The sequence below is a fragment of the Sciurus carolinensis genome, chromosome 1, assembly GCF_902686445.1.
Source record: "Sciurus carolinensis chromosome 1, mSciCar1.2, whole genome shotgun sequence".
Classification (NCBI taxonomy): domain Eukaryota; kingdom Metazoa; phylum Chordata; class Mammalia; order Rodentia; family Sciuridae; genus Sciurus; species Sciurus carolinensis.
In genome coordinates, this window is record NC_062213.1 from 168,425,600 (window position 1) to 168,443,611 (window position 18,012).

Below are 18,012 nucleotides of genomic sequence, written 5' to 3' on the forward strand. Positions count from 1 at the left end.
ATAGTAGAACCCATGAAAAAGAGCTCAGGGTCCTACAATTCAGTGCCACCTCCGAGAATAAGTAGCAGCTCTACAGTGCATTAGCTAAGGACACATTGCTCTGTGAGGGAGAAGGGTTATTTAACAAGAGGAGAGGCCTCAGCCCAGCTCAACTAAAAACACTCCAGTTGACCTCAGTAGTTGCTGTAATTTTCTTAAGCCAGAGAAATGAAATGTGACCCTAAAGGCTTGGATGTCTGGCTGAGTACAGTACTCACTTGTAATTATAGCATCTGCTGACTATCTTGCTTACGTGCTAATGTAATCATCACTATGAAATATGAAGCTTTGTCACAGATTTTCCTCATCTCTGTCCTTCTCTGGAAGGCTAGGGATGAGCTGAGACTGAGAATAAAACAAAGTGTTCAGATACTAAGCAAGACCAATCAATCTTTCCTATCTTCCCTCTCTATAAGATTGAAGCACTGAAGTCATTCTCAAAGTCAGACCTGGTTAACTGGTTCAAGGCTCACAGAGGACCAGGAAGTAAAATGCTCAGTGTTCATGTGAGTATGGTTAAGTAAACTGTAGTTCCTTTCTTTCCAGGGTTGTCATTGACTGAGTTCGGGTTGTTATTAGAAATCTAAATAAAAGTGTTTGCCCACATTTCTCACCTTGAGTCTTTGGCCTCTTTTAGGTTGTTGGATATGGGAAGTATGAACTGGAAGAGGATGGCACCCCTTCTGGTGAGGATTCAAACTCTTCTTGTGAAGTGATGCAGCTAGCCTACCTGCCACCTTCTCCTCTGCTGGCAGATTCTACCATCCCCATTACTGATATCAGGGCTTTCACATCAACACTCAGCCTTCTCCCCTACCATAAAATAGTCAAATAAACTGCTGTCTCATTGGCCTGAAGCAGTGTGTATTTAAAGATGTGTTTGTATTTTATGGAGTTACACTACTACTGCCTTAGGGCTTCCATTGAATTTTTGCACTGGCATCATAGAATTCAATTTACTTTTTTTCCCCCCTCTTCTGTTGAGACTAACCAACCCCAGGGTCAATGTAGTAGGTGGCCAAGTGTGACTTTTAAAAGATCTCAAGCAGCTTGGGAAGCTTTGGCCTGTGTCATCTCAGATGGAGAATCCAGTTCTTGAGAAGGCCCTATTGTAACCAATTTGTTATTAGTACCTAAATGCTAGGTACTGACACCTGTTTTTGTTTTTTTAATGTATTTTTAAATAAAGATAGTTCTGTATTACCCTTCAGAATGAGCATCTGCTGCTGTGGCATTCTTTTTATGTTTTAGTGTGGTGTGTGGATCTAAAAATATACAATCTACCAAACCTTATAAGGCAATAAAATATTTTTGGTGAAATGTTGGTAGCTGTACATGTGTTACACAAGGAAAAGCATGGCAGGGGCAAAAGATGGAACAGCATAAGGGGATGGAACAGCATAAGGGTGGGATGAGGAAAAAGCCAGACCCTCCAGTGTTTAAGAAATCTTGTGAAAAGCTACTCCTATATTCAGGGTTGCTAAATAACTGGCTTCCATGTTTAACCATGAAGATTTAAAACAAAACAAAAAATCAAACAAACAAAAAAAAAAAGCACTTTTTAAAAAGGTTGGAAAAATTACTTTATGAAGCCTTAAGAAGCACGGAGTATAATTCAACTGTAATCCAGAGGTTTAGATACAATTTAATAATAGTTCATTTCCAAAATAAAAGTTATCATAGGTGAAACCATGAAATTTCCTAACACTTGATTTTAATACATTGCACTAATTTTCTAAAACAACTCTGAGGAACCAATATTTACAATAGATGGAATATTTATGAAAAATTTGCCATCAGGTATATTTTTATGTGTATATATTTGTATATATAGAACCCAAGAGATTATATGAACCAGGAAGTAAGTAAGTAGGAGTTTGCATGTCATGTCTTAACAGCAGAACAAGAGTGCAGAGTGTGAAACTTTTCAAAGCATGGGGTCTGGAAAAGGAGCAGACATCTTGTTTCAAAACCTAACATTTTCTCAGGACTGAAGTCAAAATCTTAACTGCCATAGAGAAAGGGAAGCTTTTCCGGCTTTAATTGTTCATCTGCATCAGAAAGTCCGGTATCCCTGAGATAGGAACCACTGCAATAAGGAGGGAGTGATAGGTTCTCCCAAAGGAAGATTGTTGCTTAATTAGGACAAGTTGCCCTGGTCATCGAGTGTAAACTTTTGTGTTTCCCAACCTAATGCTTCACAGCACCAAGACGTTTCAATAATGGTTCATCATAAACCCAGCATTCTCCATCTTCATGGAATAACTGTAAGAGAAGGAAGAATTCAGTTACATGCTTGTTTTGTAGTATTCTTCTATAGGGTACTTTTTATTATTCCATGTCTTCTCCCCTTCATTGGATGAAATGAGTTTCAGGAAGGGACCAGTGAACATCTTTGTTTGGTGTCCACCACGTTCCTAAAACATTCACTGAAATGAATGAATGAGTCACTACTGAGGGTACAAGGGAATAGCAGTTAGGAGATGGGGGCTTACCCTTGTCTCCCACTGAATTTCCTTCTCTTTCCTTTCTCGGGCTTCTGCTCTTTGTCTTTCTTCAAGTCTGTGCTTCGCTTCAGTTGCTGCATCAATGTCTCTGATTTTTAAATTGAAAGTGACATCTTTCCAAAGGCTAAAGAAGAGAGATTAAGAGGAGCTGGCAATCTTAAGAATGAAAGTCTAGAGCCATCTCTGAATATAGCATAATGCTAATATAAATCAAATGGCTTTTAAGTGCTATATAATAAAATCTCCTTAAGGTGGCAACAGGGCACAGGAGGAGTAAAGTAATGGAGAAATGGGCCCAAGGAAGACCCACTTGTTAGCTGTCAAAGCAGTAAATAAGGGACAGATTGACTGATATAATAAGGGCAACAGAGGAGAAAGAACAGTGGGAACTGCGATTCTACTTCTGGTTCTATCTCTACCTATGAAACTTTGGGAGAGTCAGTTTGTTTCTCTAGGGTTTGAGTGTCCTTTACTATAAACTGAAAGAATTAGAACGGAGGAGCTGAGACGTTCCATTTCAGGAATACCTCCCTTAGATTTAAAATGTGATCTTGGAGGATCAAGAGGCTGCAGAGGCTTAAGGGGCAGATGTAGTGGATTCCTTTCAAGGCCATTATTTCCAGTGAAGAAAAGAAGTTGTAGCAGTCGTTCTACTTCTCCTTACCAGCGGGACTCATACTCATTTTGATCTTCCAACTTCCTCACTTTCTTCTTGATTATAGGCAACTTCTTGGTATCTACAAAGACCGTATTTTCCTAGAAAAGGAAAGGTAAAAGGGTGTTTTATCTTAAACAGTTTTCTGAGGAAAAGTCAACTCTTCACAGAAGAGGCTTTAATAAGTTCCATGTAAGTGATGTACAGGCAAAATAATATCATTGTATGTTTTAAGTCCAGAGGCTCAATGCAACAGATATTTTCAATGTGGCTATGTGCTGCATGCTAGGGACATTATTCCTAGGGAGCTAGAACATATAACAACTAATCAACTAAACTTCATGTGCTTTTTACATTGCAAATTCTCTGAAATACAGTTAGCAGGTTCCTGTTAAGCTCATACCTACCACCCTTCTTCATGGCTTAATGAGAACATTTCAAGGATGGTATATTGAAGAAAAATTCCTTGATAGTGGGACTATCTTAATCATTTCTGTAAACCTGTTGTTGGCAATTTGATTAATTTTATTAATTCTAAGTGTATACACACACACTCTCAAATTTAGTTAGTACTACAGTTTACAAACATGGCATACATTTGGAAGATAGGCATAACACTTACTGGGTGCTTCCTATGTGCCAAGCATTGTTTTATATATATTATTCCCAAGTGTTTTGCAAATAGAGAAAGTAAAAATCATCCTATTACCTGTACTGCTGAAAAGGAGGTAGGGAAGGAAGAAAAAAGCTTACCCTGAAGAGATGGACACTATAGTTGGTATTTATTGGTGGTTAAAGTTCCAGATGAAAAGAGTAGGAAAAGGGATAGCTGCAATTAAATGTAGCTAAAGACAGGTGGCAAAATATAGGTTCTTACCCCTGTTGCATATTTTGCATACATTACACCATTCCATTCCCCTTCAATTGAGCAAAAAGACTTCTTATCATTCGGAGAACTAAACATAAAAGGAAACACTTCTGTTAGTCTCAAGTTGGGAATTATCCTACCAATTGTTTTGTGGGCAGTATGATTTACTGACGCAGTACAGAACATAAAAGAGCAGCTATGAGGTTCTTGGTAAAAGCTGCTTAATGGAACCATATTTCTCAAAGCCAATGGTAAGAAAGGGGACCCTGAACAAGATGCTAATGAACTACAGATCCCATGAGCAATGGGTATGAGATGGGCAAGGGAGCCCCGTGCTAGGTGCTGGTACATTCCCTGCCCTCCAACTGATCACAGCCTAGTAAACTCACTTATCAATGAGATTCTAGGTGATAAGTGTGGGCACCAGGAGTCAAGGCAAAACTGCTTGTGTGAAGAAGTTCAACTCTAGGATATAATGCAGGAGAGTAAGTTGTTCTCCCCAGGTTTAAAGGGATCTCTAGATCAAATAGTTTGGTCTCTTTTCATGAGCAAGGAATCCACAGGGATCTGCTCCTCCAAAGCCTGGACGGGCCTCTACTTGAAACCACAGTGGTGTGTCTGGCAGATATGCAATTTGGGCAGATAAACTTCACACAAAGGCCAGGTTAGGAAGGACAAAGCATGAACTGAAGACTGAAGAGACACCAGAAATTTTTTAAAAACATGAACAAGGTAGAGAGATGAAAGCTGCTATCCCTTGTTGGAAATTAAGTGAGAGGCTGGGGAGAAAGGAGACAATAAGAAAAAAAGTAGGATCCCAGGTTTAGAAGGTTATTGTGCAGTCACTTGAAGTGTGATCTGGAGACCCTTAAGGGTTCCCAAGACCCTGTGAGGGAAGGAATCCTTAACATCAAATATATTTTCATAATAAGATATTACTTGCCTTTTCCACTTGATTTTTTTCCAAAGGCTATGCAATACATAACAACAGAATATAAGCAGCAGATACTAGAATCCATCTGCCTTCTATTAATTATATTTAAGATTTATAAAATTTTCAAAACATAAAAAGCCACTATTTTCACAAAATTTTTAAAGTTTTAGAAAACTTACTTTTGCATAAAAGTCTAATTTTAAAATGAGCATTTAAAAATCTTTTAATTTCTCATGAAAATATTGATGGATATAATAAAGGGGTCCAAAAACCAAAGTCTGATGCTCAAACTCCATCTGATGCTGAAATTCCAAATTCAAAACCTCACAAGGAGCTCTTTTAGCTAACAATATATTTTTTTCAGGGGGGACATTTACTGGGAATTGAACCCAGGAGCACTTAACCACTGAGTCACATCCCCAGCCCCTTTTTTTATTTAAAGATAGGCCTCACTAAATTGCTGAGGTTGGCTTGAACTCACGATGGTCCTGTCTCAGCCCCCTGAGCCACTGGGATTATGGGCATAAGTCACTGGGTCCAGAGAGCTCAGAACTTTGGAAGGTAGTCTTTCTACTACATATGGCTCTGTCAGAAAATTCTGCTGAGCTAACAGTTCCTATTGAGGTTAGTTACCTCAACAGGAGGGTAACTTGCTTCCATTATATGCCTATTTTTTTTTTAGCAATGACTTATGCTACTCTCTAAGCCCTGCCATATTTTCTGAATCCAACACTCTGAATTTTATATTGGTCCTTAGTAAACATCATCTTATGTTCCTGGACTCACCCCGATTAAGATACTTCTGGGTGCCAATTTAGTTATCCACATTAAGTCATCTCCCTGGAAAGCTGGTTAACCAGTCCTGTGTCTTCCATCTGACACTGTTTCCAATGAGGCCTTCTGAGGCAGAGGAAAGTCCTGTGGCAAAACACTGCAGACTCTCCCCTTCAAGGTAGGCTCTGAACCCACCCAACTGTTTCCCCCCCAGCAAAGGCACAGAAAAAGGAAGGGCTATGAAGACTTGGGAGACACTTCAGGGGTGGTCACCAAGTCTGCTGTTAAGGACTAGCTCAAGGTCTAATCTTTAAAAATCCATTTTCTGGTTAAGCCAGAAAACAGAAGCCCCCTTCCAGTTCCCATTGCAAACCAGGTTCTGAGGAAGCAGGTCCCATCAGTGACCTCTGACTGTTCTGATCCTGAGTTCTGGGTCTCCTTTTGATAAGGGATTTTAGGGAGACATTGACACAGAAGATGTGAAACAAGTTTAGAGAGACAGAACAAGTAAATTGGTCAATTCCTAAAATATAAGTTCAGGACAAAACAAAGTATTTCAGAAAAATGGAAGAGCACTTAGAAAAACAAAATACCTACAAAATCTCAGCAGTGATTCTGTGTTTCTTGCCTCCATAGAAAGGTTTAGTGTGGAAGACAATATTTGCACTATAACCCGTTTTGGAGCAATTAATATTGCATTCTCCTCCTAGTTCCACCCAGGGCACTGTGAGGATAGACCTGCAAAATCAAAAGTTCTCGGTAAGGCTGACAGTTAAGAAGAAAGCAATGATCTGGCAGGGTCTTCTGCTGATCAGAGGAAACAGAAACAGCTCTACTTGCCTTCCATAACCATTAGGGAACGTGAGAATGTAATGCTCATCATAGTCTAGACACGAGACACAGCCTGTGGAGAAAAGGAATAAAAAAACCTCTGATGAATAGTGTCAACTGGCCACAAGGCTTTGTAGTTTGCCTAAGGGGTACTCCATTCAATTTAGGGTAACCCTATTTTGTATTCCACCCGTTGCACCCTAGTACATATGCTTACATGCACACAATGACATACAGTCTGGCTTTCTGTAGCCATTTTCCCTTACTAGAGAAGTATCTAGCAGCAATTAGAAGACATACAATCTCTTACTAACACAGTAGTCCACCCGGTGTCCACAAACTTACCTTGTCCTATGTTGTGCACCCCAATTGACATCCCAAGGAATTTTGATTTAGTCCAGATATGAGCATTGAATTGGATTTTCTTGTTAAAACATTCAGCATAAAAGGCTGAAACTGAATAGAAAAGTGTTTTCCATTAGTGCAATATATAGCTACAGCCACCTCTTCAAACCCCATCTGGGGAAAAAAACCTGTCTTCATAGGGAAGTCCTTTACTCCTCAAAGAACAACCTTACATTAGGCCATGATGTTACTCACCTGCCACTTATACTCTTTCCCCAACGTAAGCACCCATTCAAAGACAAGTGAACAGGAGCTCCCCTAAAACAGGAGGCTGTGGCCAATCCAGGAGGCATAAAGTCAAAAGGGTCTTGTGTTCTGGTCAGCAAGCATGCCCATGCCCATGCCCATGCCCAGCCCCAACCTGAGCCCACCCAGTACTTCCAGTTTTAATACTTCATGGAACAAGATCTTGAGGATATTTATTCTTTCCACTACATCTGGAATATACTATATAAAAATTAGATATCATTTATATAAATTGTCTGAAAGTTGCTAAGGTCTCTATAGCACACAGCATTATGTGTGAGTTTAGAAGCATTAAGAACTAGTTTCCCAAATCCAGCCTTCACTTTTACTTTTTTAATGGTATTGGGGATTGAACCCAGGGGCATTCCACCACTGAGCCATATCCCAATCCTTTTTTATTTTGAGATAGGGTAGCACTATGCTGCTCAGGCTGGCCACAAACTCATGATACTCCTGCCCTAGCCACCTGAGTGGCTGGATGACAGCTGTGTACCACCACCTATCTCCCAAATTCCTTCTTTTCATATATATATATTTAGTCAGTGATGGTAAGAGTCTTGAAACTTATACAAGGAACTGACGTAAGAACCAATCAATTGAGTTTCTACTTCAAGTGATGGTAGAGCTAGCCATAGAACTGACAATAAAGTGATCTCAGCTGTGGAATTTTAATGACCCTCTATAGGCAGAACAGTTTCACAGTGGATGTTGCACAAGAGCTCTGTAACTTACTGGGTGGATGATGGGAAACCTGCTCAGCCACGAATGTTACACTGTTTTTGGAAACCCAGGGAACTGGTCCTTCTGAAACTAGTTCCTACAAGCAAATACAACATAATTTCCTTTTGATATGGGAACAAATGGCAATACAGAAAATCTGTTAACTGGAGTTTTTGCTCCCTCCCATACACATACCAAACACCCAACACATACTTCTATTATGGCACTTAATTACAATATTATAATTACTGCTTTGTGAAAATCTCCCTGACTATACTAAGACATTCTTAAAGGCCTGACACAGTGGGCACTTACGTCTGCCAAATGAATAAGAACAGACATGAACTGTTTTTAGTAAAGATTACATGTAATATGTCACTTAGGAAGGGAAAGTTACAGAGAATCATATTTACTGAAAGATTACTATGTGCCAGGCACTATGGCCTAGGAACTTTCTTTTCCATCCTTACAAGCCTTTTAATGTGCATCTAACTCTTCCTTGATGGTCCTAGACTGCTAAATGATGGAGTTCTGGGGCTCAGTTCTGGGTTATCTACTCTTCACTAGCTAAGTTGTCTTCCTAGGTGATTTCATCCAAATTCAGGGCTTTACAATACCATCTAAACACACTAAAATCTCTGGAAGCACCATCTCCAGGTAAGAACTCTCTTCATATTCTAACCTCTCAAAGTTCCAAACAGACAGCTCCACTTACATGTCTAATGAACCCTCATGCACCAATTTCAAATCAAAGTTCTTGATTTTTCCCTCCCCAAGTCCAATATTTTCTTACCAGTAAATGACACTACCACCTGCTGAAGCACACTTCCAAGGGCTCATCTGATTGACTCCCCTGCCTTTCCTTCCCCAATCCATCTATCAGTTCTACCTCCAAAATACAACTGGAATCAACTATCTCTCTCCTGGAATAATGCCTCTTCGATGGTTTCCTTGCTTCTAAATCTGTTTTTCAGAAAATTATTACGATGATTTTTTTTCAAAACAATGCAATTCTGACAAGCCACAGAATTATCATTGTCATACAAGACCCTATATGATCTGACTTCTTAATCTCCATCCTCATTCTCATTCCACTCTTGCCCTTTCTCACTATTTTCAATATAAGCTACTTTGACAACAATGTTCTCTGCATGTTAAGCATCTTTTGATCACTGCCTTCATCGTTATTTGCCTTTAAATGAGGTGAAATTTTGAATCAGTATACAATTTAGATAAAACAAATGTTGGTACAGAACTCACTGTGTTCTCTTCAGTGTCATTTGGTAATGTCCAGTGACACTGAAAGATTTCACCCAAAATGGGGTTGTATGGCTTTTTGGCAACTGATCCTTTCCTTCCTGCATGAAACGCCGAGAGGTACCATTTCACAACCTGAACCATTCGATCCCTGGGATCTTTCTGGTCACTAATGCTGTAAGAGACAAAGAAAAAAATTTAGTGCCCTGCTTTTGTGTCAGCATGTCTGCTCTGACGCAAGGATCTGAGAGGACCCAGGACCAAGAGTTATAAAGTTTTTTTCTTTTCACTGAGGTATAACATGCATAATTAAATGCACTGATCTTAAGTGTTTGAAGAATCTGACAAATGTATGTATCCATTTACGTAATCACCCATTATTCTAGAAAGTTTTGTCATTCCTTTGTTGCTGTTTAAGCAACTACCAACTTCCCTCATCAGGCAAACAGTGCTTCTAGTTTCTAGTGCCACAGAATAGTTTTGCCTGTTCTAGAACTTCATGTAAGTACATTCTTTTATTGACAAACAGATATTTCCTGTATCTGTTGTCAATTTTTAATTTAATCCTTTTGTGGTCAGAAAATATATCCTATGTGAATATAGTTAGTTTAAATCTATGAAGGCTTCCCAGCATATAGTCTATATTTTTAGTTTGTTTTTTTTTTCCTCTATGTGGTCTACCTTAATGAATATTCTAGGCACATTTGAAAAGTTTGTTATACAATTGTTGGGCAGTGTTCAGAAAGGTCAGTTGAGTCAAGCTGACTAATTTACTGTTTTGGATCTTCTATAGACTTATGATTTTCTCAGTAAAACCAGGGAAGAACTGGTGGGTTTGTCTATTTCTTTAGTTGAGTTTGCTACATACACTTGAAGCTGGGTTAACAGATATAAATACACATTCAGGGGTATTACCTATTCGCCACAAATTGTCCTTTTATCATAAAATTTGTCTCAGATTTTAAAGAAAAATCTCCTCTGATACTAACACAGTCATGCCAACCTTGTTGTGCCTAGTCTATTTTGATCCTTTTCCTTTTCTTTTGTATTTTTTTCTTTTGGGATGCTATAGATCAAACTTAGGGCCTCAGGCATACCAGGCAAGTACTCTACCATTGCCTCACACCCCTAGCCCTATCCTTTTACTTTAACCAAACAATGTCTTTATATTTCAAGTCTTCCCTTGAAACAGCATATCGCTGCATTGTGTGTTATCCAGTCTAACAACCACCGTTCTCTTAAATTGGGGGCATATTGTATTTATTTTAGCATTGTAAATGGGTTTAAATTCTACCACCTTGATAGTTGTTTTGTTCATGTCCTCTTTGTTCTTTATGGCCTTATTCCTCCACTTCTTTTAAAAAAATTAATCAAGTATTTTCAATATTCCATTTAATCTCATCTATTATTGCCTTTTTTTCCCTTTTCTTTCATACCCAGAGGCTCATAACCACTGAGCCACATCCCCAGTCCTTTTTAAGACCAGGTCTCACCAAGTTACCTATAGACTCAATGAGTTGCTAAGGTTGGCCTTGAACTTGTGATCCTCCTGTCTTAGCCTTCCAAGTTGCTGAGATTTCAGGTATTGCCACCACATCCTATTGGCTTTTTAGCTGTACTTTTATATTTTTCAAGCAGTTCATCTACCACGAAATTTTAATCCCCACAAAAACAAAACAAAACTACTCTTAAATTTCAGATTTGTATCTAATGAACAACTGACACTATTTTTACTTGCACACATTACCAATAAGAGCTTATTTGTTGGGGCTGGGCTGTAGCTGAGTGACAGAGTACTTGACTAGCACATGTGAGGCACTGAGTTCAGTCCTTAGCACCGCATAAATAAATTAATAAAATAAAGGCATGCTGTCCATCTCAACTACAAAATTTTTTTTAACAAGAGCTTATTTGTTAATTATCTACTAGCTCAAACACTTCCATATATATTTGTATTTATTTGCCTATATGTCAGCCAATCTGCCCAATCACCATGAAACCTGAGGGATTTGTGTCAGGCTGCAGTGAAACAGTTTCAGGCCAGGGATGTAATCAGAGAAAATAAATTAGAATGTTTTCTATTATAAAGAAAATTTTCCTGCTACCAATGAAAAAAGTAATGTGAACTTGCCTCCTCATAAACCTATCCTACCTTTACATATATTTTTGTACAGACAAGTAACAATATAAACTCTATGTTTAAAATTTATGACAGTCTAAAATCTGACACTAGACTGTAGACTCAAGGGCACACAAATTTTTTTTTTCTTTCTCCAGTTCATAACAAAGTGCTTGCCAAACAACAGGCATTTTAGAAAGGTTTTCTGAACTCAGTTCAGTAAAGCTCTCCCAGGATAGAGTGCAAATAAATTAACAGTATAATCAATGTTTGGATCAAATAAGCTCATAAACATGGCCCTATACATACTGGGCACCTATTAATGGGTTCTTAAGAACTTTTTTTAAAGTGATAAACTTGGTTGCCTAACAAAATCACCACCACCAGATAACGTAAGCAAACATACAGGTTTCTAAAATAAACACAACATTCAATCCCTGTTACCCAGAAATGTCTAAAAGTCAAGAAGAAACTCATTTATCCTGCAAAGGTAGAAGGCTACTGAGAAACAAAATTGAAAAACTGTAAACTACTGTGTTCAAATACCTCACAAACAGGTCCGGATGTGCAAAAAAGTCTGCATACATTTCTAAAAGAGATCTTCTTTCAAGAATAAATGTTGGAAGAACTACCTGAAAAACACACACAATTGACCCACTAGGATTAAATTCCAATCACAGATAGATTACTGAACTGCTAAAAAATACTCATTCCAATCAAGTAACACCCACCAGATACTGCCCAGGCATGTTTCTAAAACACTACTACCTAAATTCATCTGATGCCAAAATGCCCATTAACTAGCTCAGCAAATGAAAAACAGAGAAGGGGTGCTGCATGTTCAAATGTCATCTCCTCTGTGCAAGTTTCCTTTCTCCCTGAGTGCAATGACAGGAACACTGACTCAGCAGCAGTCCTTTGATATCTTCTATCTGCTAGGGCATTATACAGATACCAACTTACTAAATTATGTAACAGGCCTATAATGAAAAAATCATCCTTATTTTACAGTGGAGAAATAAAAAGCTCAGGTAGTATGAGAAATTTCTTCACTACTCCATTATTAATGTGGAATTCAAAACTGGGTCTGACTAGGGGGGAGGTTTGTTCAGTTTCCTTTCTGTTGATGCTCTGCAATCACCACTTAGGCAGAGGTATTAGAAAATTGATCTACTTATACATTTATATTCTCAAATACAGAATGAGTGCCTAGAATTAAAGGAATAAGTTTTTTTTCTTCCTTATTTTTTACTGGTTCATAATAGCTATACATAAGATTAGGATTCATTTTGACATAATTATAAATGCATGGAATATAATTTGCTCCAATTCAGTTCACTTCCCTCCCCTACTTCTTCCCTCATTCCCTTTCCTACACTCTACTGATCTACTTACACTTTTAAATTTAGTGTCTTATGGATATACATAATGGTGAGTTTCATTGCAGTATATTCATATTTGTACACTGGAAAGTTAGTTCAGGTTCATTCCACTGTTTTTCCCTTATCTTCTCTCTCTTCCCATCTCCTCAATCTCCTTCCTCTACTCACCTGATCTTTCTTTTGACAGAATTCCTGCTCCCTATCTCCCATTTATTTTTCTATTTTCTACTCCTTTACCTTAGACTAGCTTCTGTATATCCAAGAAAACATTCAACCTTTGACTTTCTGGGTATGACTTATTTCACTTAGCATGATAATCTCTAGTTTCATTCATTTACAAATGACATAGTCTCATTATTTTTTACAGATGAGTAACACTCAACTGTGTGTGTGTGTGTGTGTGTGTGTGTATATATATATATATTTAGTCCACATTTTCTTCATCCATTCATCTGTTAAAAGGATACCTGGGTTGGTTCCAGAGTTTGGCTATTGTGAACTGTGCTACTATAAACACTGATGTGGCTATTTCCCTATAGTATGCTGATTTTAGATATTTTTGAAATACATGGAGGAGTGGGATAGTTGGGTCATATGGGGGTTCCATTCCTAGTTTTTGAGAAACCTCCATACTACTTTCCAGAGTGGATGCACTAATTTACAGTCCCACCAACAATACATGAGTGTACCTTTTTCTCCATATTCTCACCAACCCATATTATTGTTTGTAGTCTTGATAATGGCCATTCTGACTAGAGTGAAATGAAATCTCAATGTGGTTTTGATTTGCATTTCCCTAATTGCTAGATATGCTGAATATTTTTCCATGTATTTGTTGGCCATTTGTATTTCTTCTTTTGAGAAATGTGTTTAGTTCTTTTGCCCATTTATTTATTGGTTTATTTGCGTTTTTGGTGTTGAGTTCTTTATATATACTGGGTATTAATGTCCTGAGGAGCAGGTGGCAAAGATCTTCTCTTTCTGTAGGTTCTCTCTTCATGCTCTTGTTTCCTTTGCTGTGCATTAGTTTTTTAGTTTGATGGCATCCCACTTACTGACTTTTAGTTTTATTTCTTGCTCTTTGTAAGGGAAGTTGGTTCCTATACCAATAGGTTGGGAGTGTCAGGCCTACCTTTTCTTCTAACAGTTGCAGAGTTTCTAATTCCTAGAACTTTAATCCACTTTGAGTTGACTTCTGTGCACAGTGAGAGCTTCATTCTTTTAGATATGGATATCCACTTTTCCTAGCACCATTTGTAAAAAAGATTATCTTTGTTTTTTTTAAAAAGACTATCTTTGGGTTGGGGTTACAGTTCAGTGGTAGAGCACTTGCCTAGCATGTGAGGCACTGGGTTTGATTCTCAACACCACATATAAATAAATAAAAAATAAAGGTCCACTGACAACTAAAAAAAAAAAAATTTTTTTTAAAAGACTATCTTTTCTCTAATGTATGTTTTGGGGAACATGTGTTTTAGTATCAGGTAACTGTATGTGGGTTTGTGTTTGCATCTTATATTCCAACAACCTTCATGTCTGTTCTGGTGCCAGTACCAAGCTGTTTTTGTGGTTTTACCTCTGTAGTACAATTTTGGGTGTGGTACTATGATGCCTCCAGCATGGTTTCTTTTTGATTGCTTTGGCTATCTATTATGGGTCTCTTATTTTTCCAAATGAATTTTAGTACTATTTTTCTAGTTCTGTGAAGAATGTCATTGGTATTTTGATGGGGCTTGCACAGAATCTGTGTAATGCTTTGGGCAGTGCTGCCACTTTGCCAATTAAGTCTTCCTATCCCAGAACACGGGATGTCTGAGCATCTCTTAAGGTCTTCTTCAAGTCTTTTCTTCAGGGTTCTACAGTTTCCATTGCAGAGGTCCTTTGCAAACCTCACATTCCATAATTCTCAGGTTTGGTTGTGTGTGTGTGTGTGTGTGTCTTTTTTTTTTTTTTTTTTTTTTTTGAGTTTTTTGTGAATCAATGGTTTTCCTGATTTCTTTTTCAGCAGATTGATTATTGGAGTATAGGATACAACTGATTTATGTATGTTTATCTTGGTGAAAGTGGGCATCCTTGTCTTGCTCTTGTTTTTATAGGAAATGCTTTCAGTTTTTCTCTGTTCAGTTTGATGCTGCCTTTAGGTTTGTCATATATAGCCTTTATAATGTTGAGGTAGCTTCTCTAGTGTTTTAAACATAAACAGGCAGTGCATTTTGTCAAATGCTTTTTCTGCATCTATGCAGATTAATCATATGATTCTTGTCCATGTCTATTTATGTAGTGAATTACATTTATTGACTTGCCTAAGTTAAACCAAACGTACATACCTGGACTGAAACCCATTTGATCATGGTGCACAATCTTTCTGATGTACTTTTATGTGTTGTTCGTCAATATTTTATTAGGAATTTTTGCCATTTGTGTTCATCAGGGATACTGGTCTTGAGTTTTCTTTCTTTGAAGCATCTCTCTGTCTAGTTTTGGTATCGGGCGGGGTGATACCAGCTTCACAGAATGATTTTGGCAGTGTTCCCTCCTTTTCTATTTCACAGAATAATTTGGGAAGAATAGGTATTAGTTCTTCTTTAAACATCCAGTAGAAATCAGCTGAGAATCTGTCTGATCCTGGGCTTTTCTTTGTTGTAAGGCTTTTGATAGCTGCTTCAATTTCCTTACTTGATATTGGTTTGTTGACATTTTCTAAATCCTCATGCTTTAATCTGAGTCTAGGAATTTGCCCATCTTTTAGATTTTCTAGTTCATTGGTTTACCGATTTTCAAAATAGTCTCTAATGATTCTCTGAATTTCTATGGTGTCTGTGGTGATGTTTCCTTTTTCCTCTCCAACTTTATTAATTTGAGACTGCTCTCTCTTTCTCTTGGTTAGTTTGGCTAAGGGTTTATCCATCTTGTTTATTCTTTTAAAATACTTTTTGATTCTTTGTGTTATTTTTTTATTCTCAATTTCACTAATTTCGGCTCTGATTTTTATAATTTCCTGTCTGCTGGTGTTAGTTTGTTCTTCTTTTTCTAGCGTCTGGAGGTGTAATGTTAGATTATTTGTTATTTTTCTATTTTTTTAATGTATAAACTTAATGCTATAAGTGGTCTTCTTAGAACTGCCATCATACTGTCCCACAGATTTTGATATGTCCTATCACTGTTCTCATTTGTTTCTAAGAATTTTTTTTATTGTTTTTACATAGATATATTGTATATATGCTGAGGCACAGAGAGGAAAACAGTGCAAATACAATTACAATTCATAATAATACTTGGTTTTGTTGCCCCAGGAACTGTCCCATTTCTCAGCTGCCTCCCAAACCCCAGCACTTCCCCACAGTATCAACCTAATGCTGGGGGCCAGGAAGAGTAAGCAGGTCAGGGTAGTGGGTGGCTCTGCCAAGGCAGTGCTGGTGACCCAGCGGGACTACTCCAGGATGGGAAAAGGCAAGGCACAAATTAGTGGTAGATGGTGGGGGAGGTGGCATCTCTAAGGAGGGATGGGGCTGGAGCAGCTGCTAGTCTCGGTGTGCTGGGCCGGGTCCACTCCCCTACCCATCCTCCACAGCCCTGCCTCTGTACCCTCTCCCCATCCCCAGAACCCCTTCTGCATGAATCACATAATAAATGGGCACATTATAAAAGAGCATAACAAAAATAAATAAATAAATAAATAAAATAAAATGGCATAACACAGCTTCACAATATCCATGGTTAGGGCTTTCTGTTTCATTTTTTTTTTTCTATACAATGTACAATTCCTTTTAAGTGGATCAAAAAATAGAGTATAAACACAAATGAGTCCTTGTTATAACATCTTGGCATCAAACATCATAAGCTAATAAAGATACTGATGAAAGGGAAGGGAACCTAGGACTAGGATTGGGGAGGAAGTGGGAAGAGAAGGGTTATGCACCTTTTGGAGGAATGAGGAGAAAAGGAAATGGCTGGAGAAAAGGAACAAAAGTAAAATATAAAGAAGCATCTTTTTTTTTATTGTAAACAAATGGGATACATGTTGTTTCTCTGTTTGTACATGGCATAAAGGCATACCATTTGTGTAATCATAAATTTACATAGAGCAATGCTGTTTGATTCATTCTGTTATTTTTCCCTTCCCCCCCACCCCTCCCACCCCTCTTTTCCCTCTACACAGTCCTTCCTTCCTCCATTCTTGCCACCCTCCCTAACCCTAACTCTAACCCTAACACTAACCCCTCCCACCCCCCATTATGTGTCATCATCCACTTACATCAGCGATATCATTCGTCCTTTGTTTTTTTGAGATTGGCTTATCTCACTTAGCATGATATTCTCCAATTTCATCCATTTGCCTGCAAATGCCATAAATTTATCATTCTTTATGGCTGAGTAATATTCCATTGTATATATATACCACAGTTTCTTTATCCATTCATCAATTGAAGGACATCTAGGTTGGTTCCACAATCTGGCTATTGTGAATTGAGCAGCTATGAACATTGATGTGGCTGTATCTCTGTAGTATGCTGATTTTAAGTCCTTTGGGTAGAGGCCAAGGAGTGGGATAGCTGGGTCAAATGGTGGTTCCACTCCACGTTTTCTAAGGAATCTCCACACTGCTTTCCAGAGTGGCTGCACTAATTTGCAGCCCCACCAGCAATGTATGAGTGTACCTTTCTCCCCACATCCTCGCCAACACCTGTTGTTGCTTGTATTCTTGATAATCGCCATTCTAATTGGGGTGAGATGGAATCTTAGGGTTTGATTTGCATTTCTCTTATTACAAGAGATGGTGAACATTTTTCGATATGTTTGTTGATTGCTTGTAGATCTTCTTCTGTGAAGTGTCTATTCATTTCCTTAGCCCATTTGTCGATTGGATTATTTGCATTCTTGGTGTAGAGTTTTTTGAGTTCTTTATAGATTCTGGAGATTAGTGCTCTATCTGAAGTATGATTGGCAAAGATTTTCTCCCACTCTAGGTTCTCTCTCCATGTTGCTGATAGTTTCCTTTGCTGAGAGAAAGCTTTTTAGTTTGAATCTATCCCAGTTATTGATTCTTGCTTTTATTTCTTGTGCTATGGGATTCCTGTTGAGGAACTCTGGTCCTAAGCCGACATGTTGAAGATCTGGACCTACTTTTTCTTTTATAAGATGCAAGGTCTCTGGTCTGATTCTGAGGTCCTTAATCCATCTTGAGTTTAGTTTCGTGCATGGTGAGAGATATGGGTTTAGTTTCATTCTGTTGCATATGGATTTCCAATTCTCCCAGCACCATTTGTTGAAGAGG

General features: G+C 38.2%; 2 protein-coding genes across 10 annotated transcripts in view; one reads left to right on the forward strand and one right to left on the reverse strand.

The window, feature by feature from the left end:
- Positions 1–1,249, forward strand: part of Nrdc (nardilysin convertase) — a 90,637-nt gene extending 89,388 nt beyond the window's left edge. Inside the window, 2 exon segments of the mRNA XM_047549355.1 lie at positions 456–545; positions 677–1,249. Of these exon segments, the coding sequence (XP_047405311.1) occupies positions 456–545; positions 677–874 (288 nt within the window). The 3' untranslated portion in view covers positions 875–1,249.
- A 415-nt stretch (positions 1,250–1,664) lies between these two features.
- The window catches only part of Osbpl9 (oxysterol binding protein like 9), a 144,819-nt gene continuing 128,471 nt past the window's right edge, over positions 1,665–18,012 (reverse strand). For all 9 annotated transcript variants that reach the window (XM_047549378.1, XM_047549369.1, XM_047549388.1 and 6 more), the window contains 10 exons: positions 11,902–11,987; positions 9,240–9,411; positions 7,992–8,076; positions 6,954–7,064; positions 6,618–6,681; positions 6,375–6,515; positions 4,079–4,157; positions 3,211–3,302; positions 2,535–2,670; positions 1,665–2,304 (listed from right to left, as the gene is read on the reverse strand). In XM_047549378.1, the coding sequence (XP_047405334.1) occupies positions 2,230–2,304; positions 2,535–2,670; positions 3,211–3,302; positions 4,079–4,157; positions 6,375–6,515; positions 6,618–6,681; positions 6,954–7,064; positions 7,992–8,076; positions 9,240–9,411; positions 11,902–11,987 (1,041 nt within the window). In that variant the 3' untranslated portion in view covers positions 1,665–2,229. The remainder of the gene's footprint in view (positions 2,305–2,534; positions 2,671–3,210; positions 3,303–4,078; positions 4,158–6,374; positions 6,516–6,617; positions 6,682–6,953; positions 7,065–7,991; positions 8,077–9,239; positions 9,412–11,901; positions 11,988–18,012) is intronic.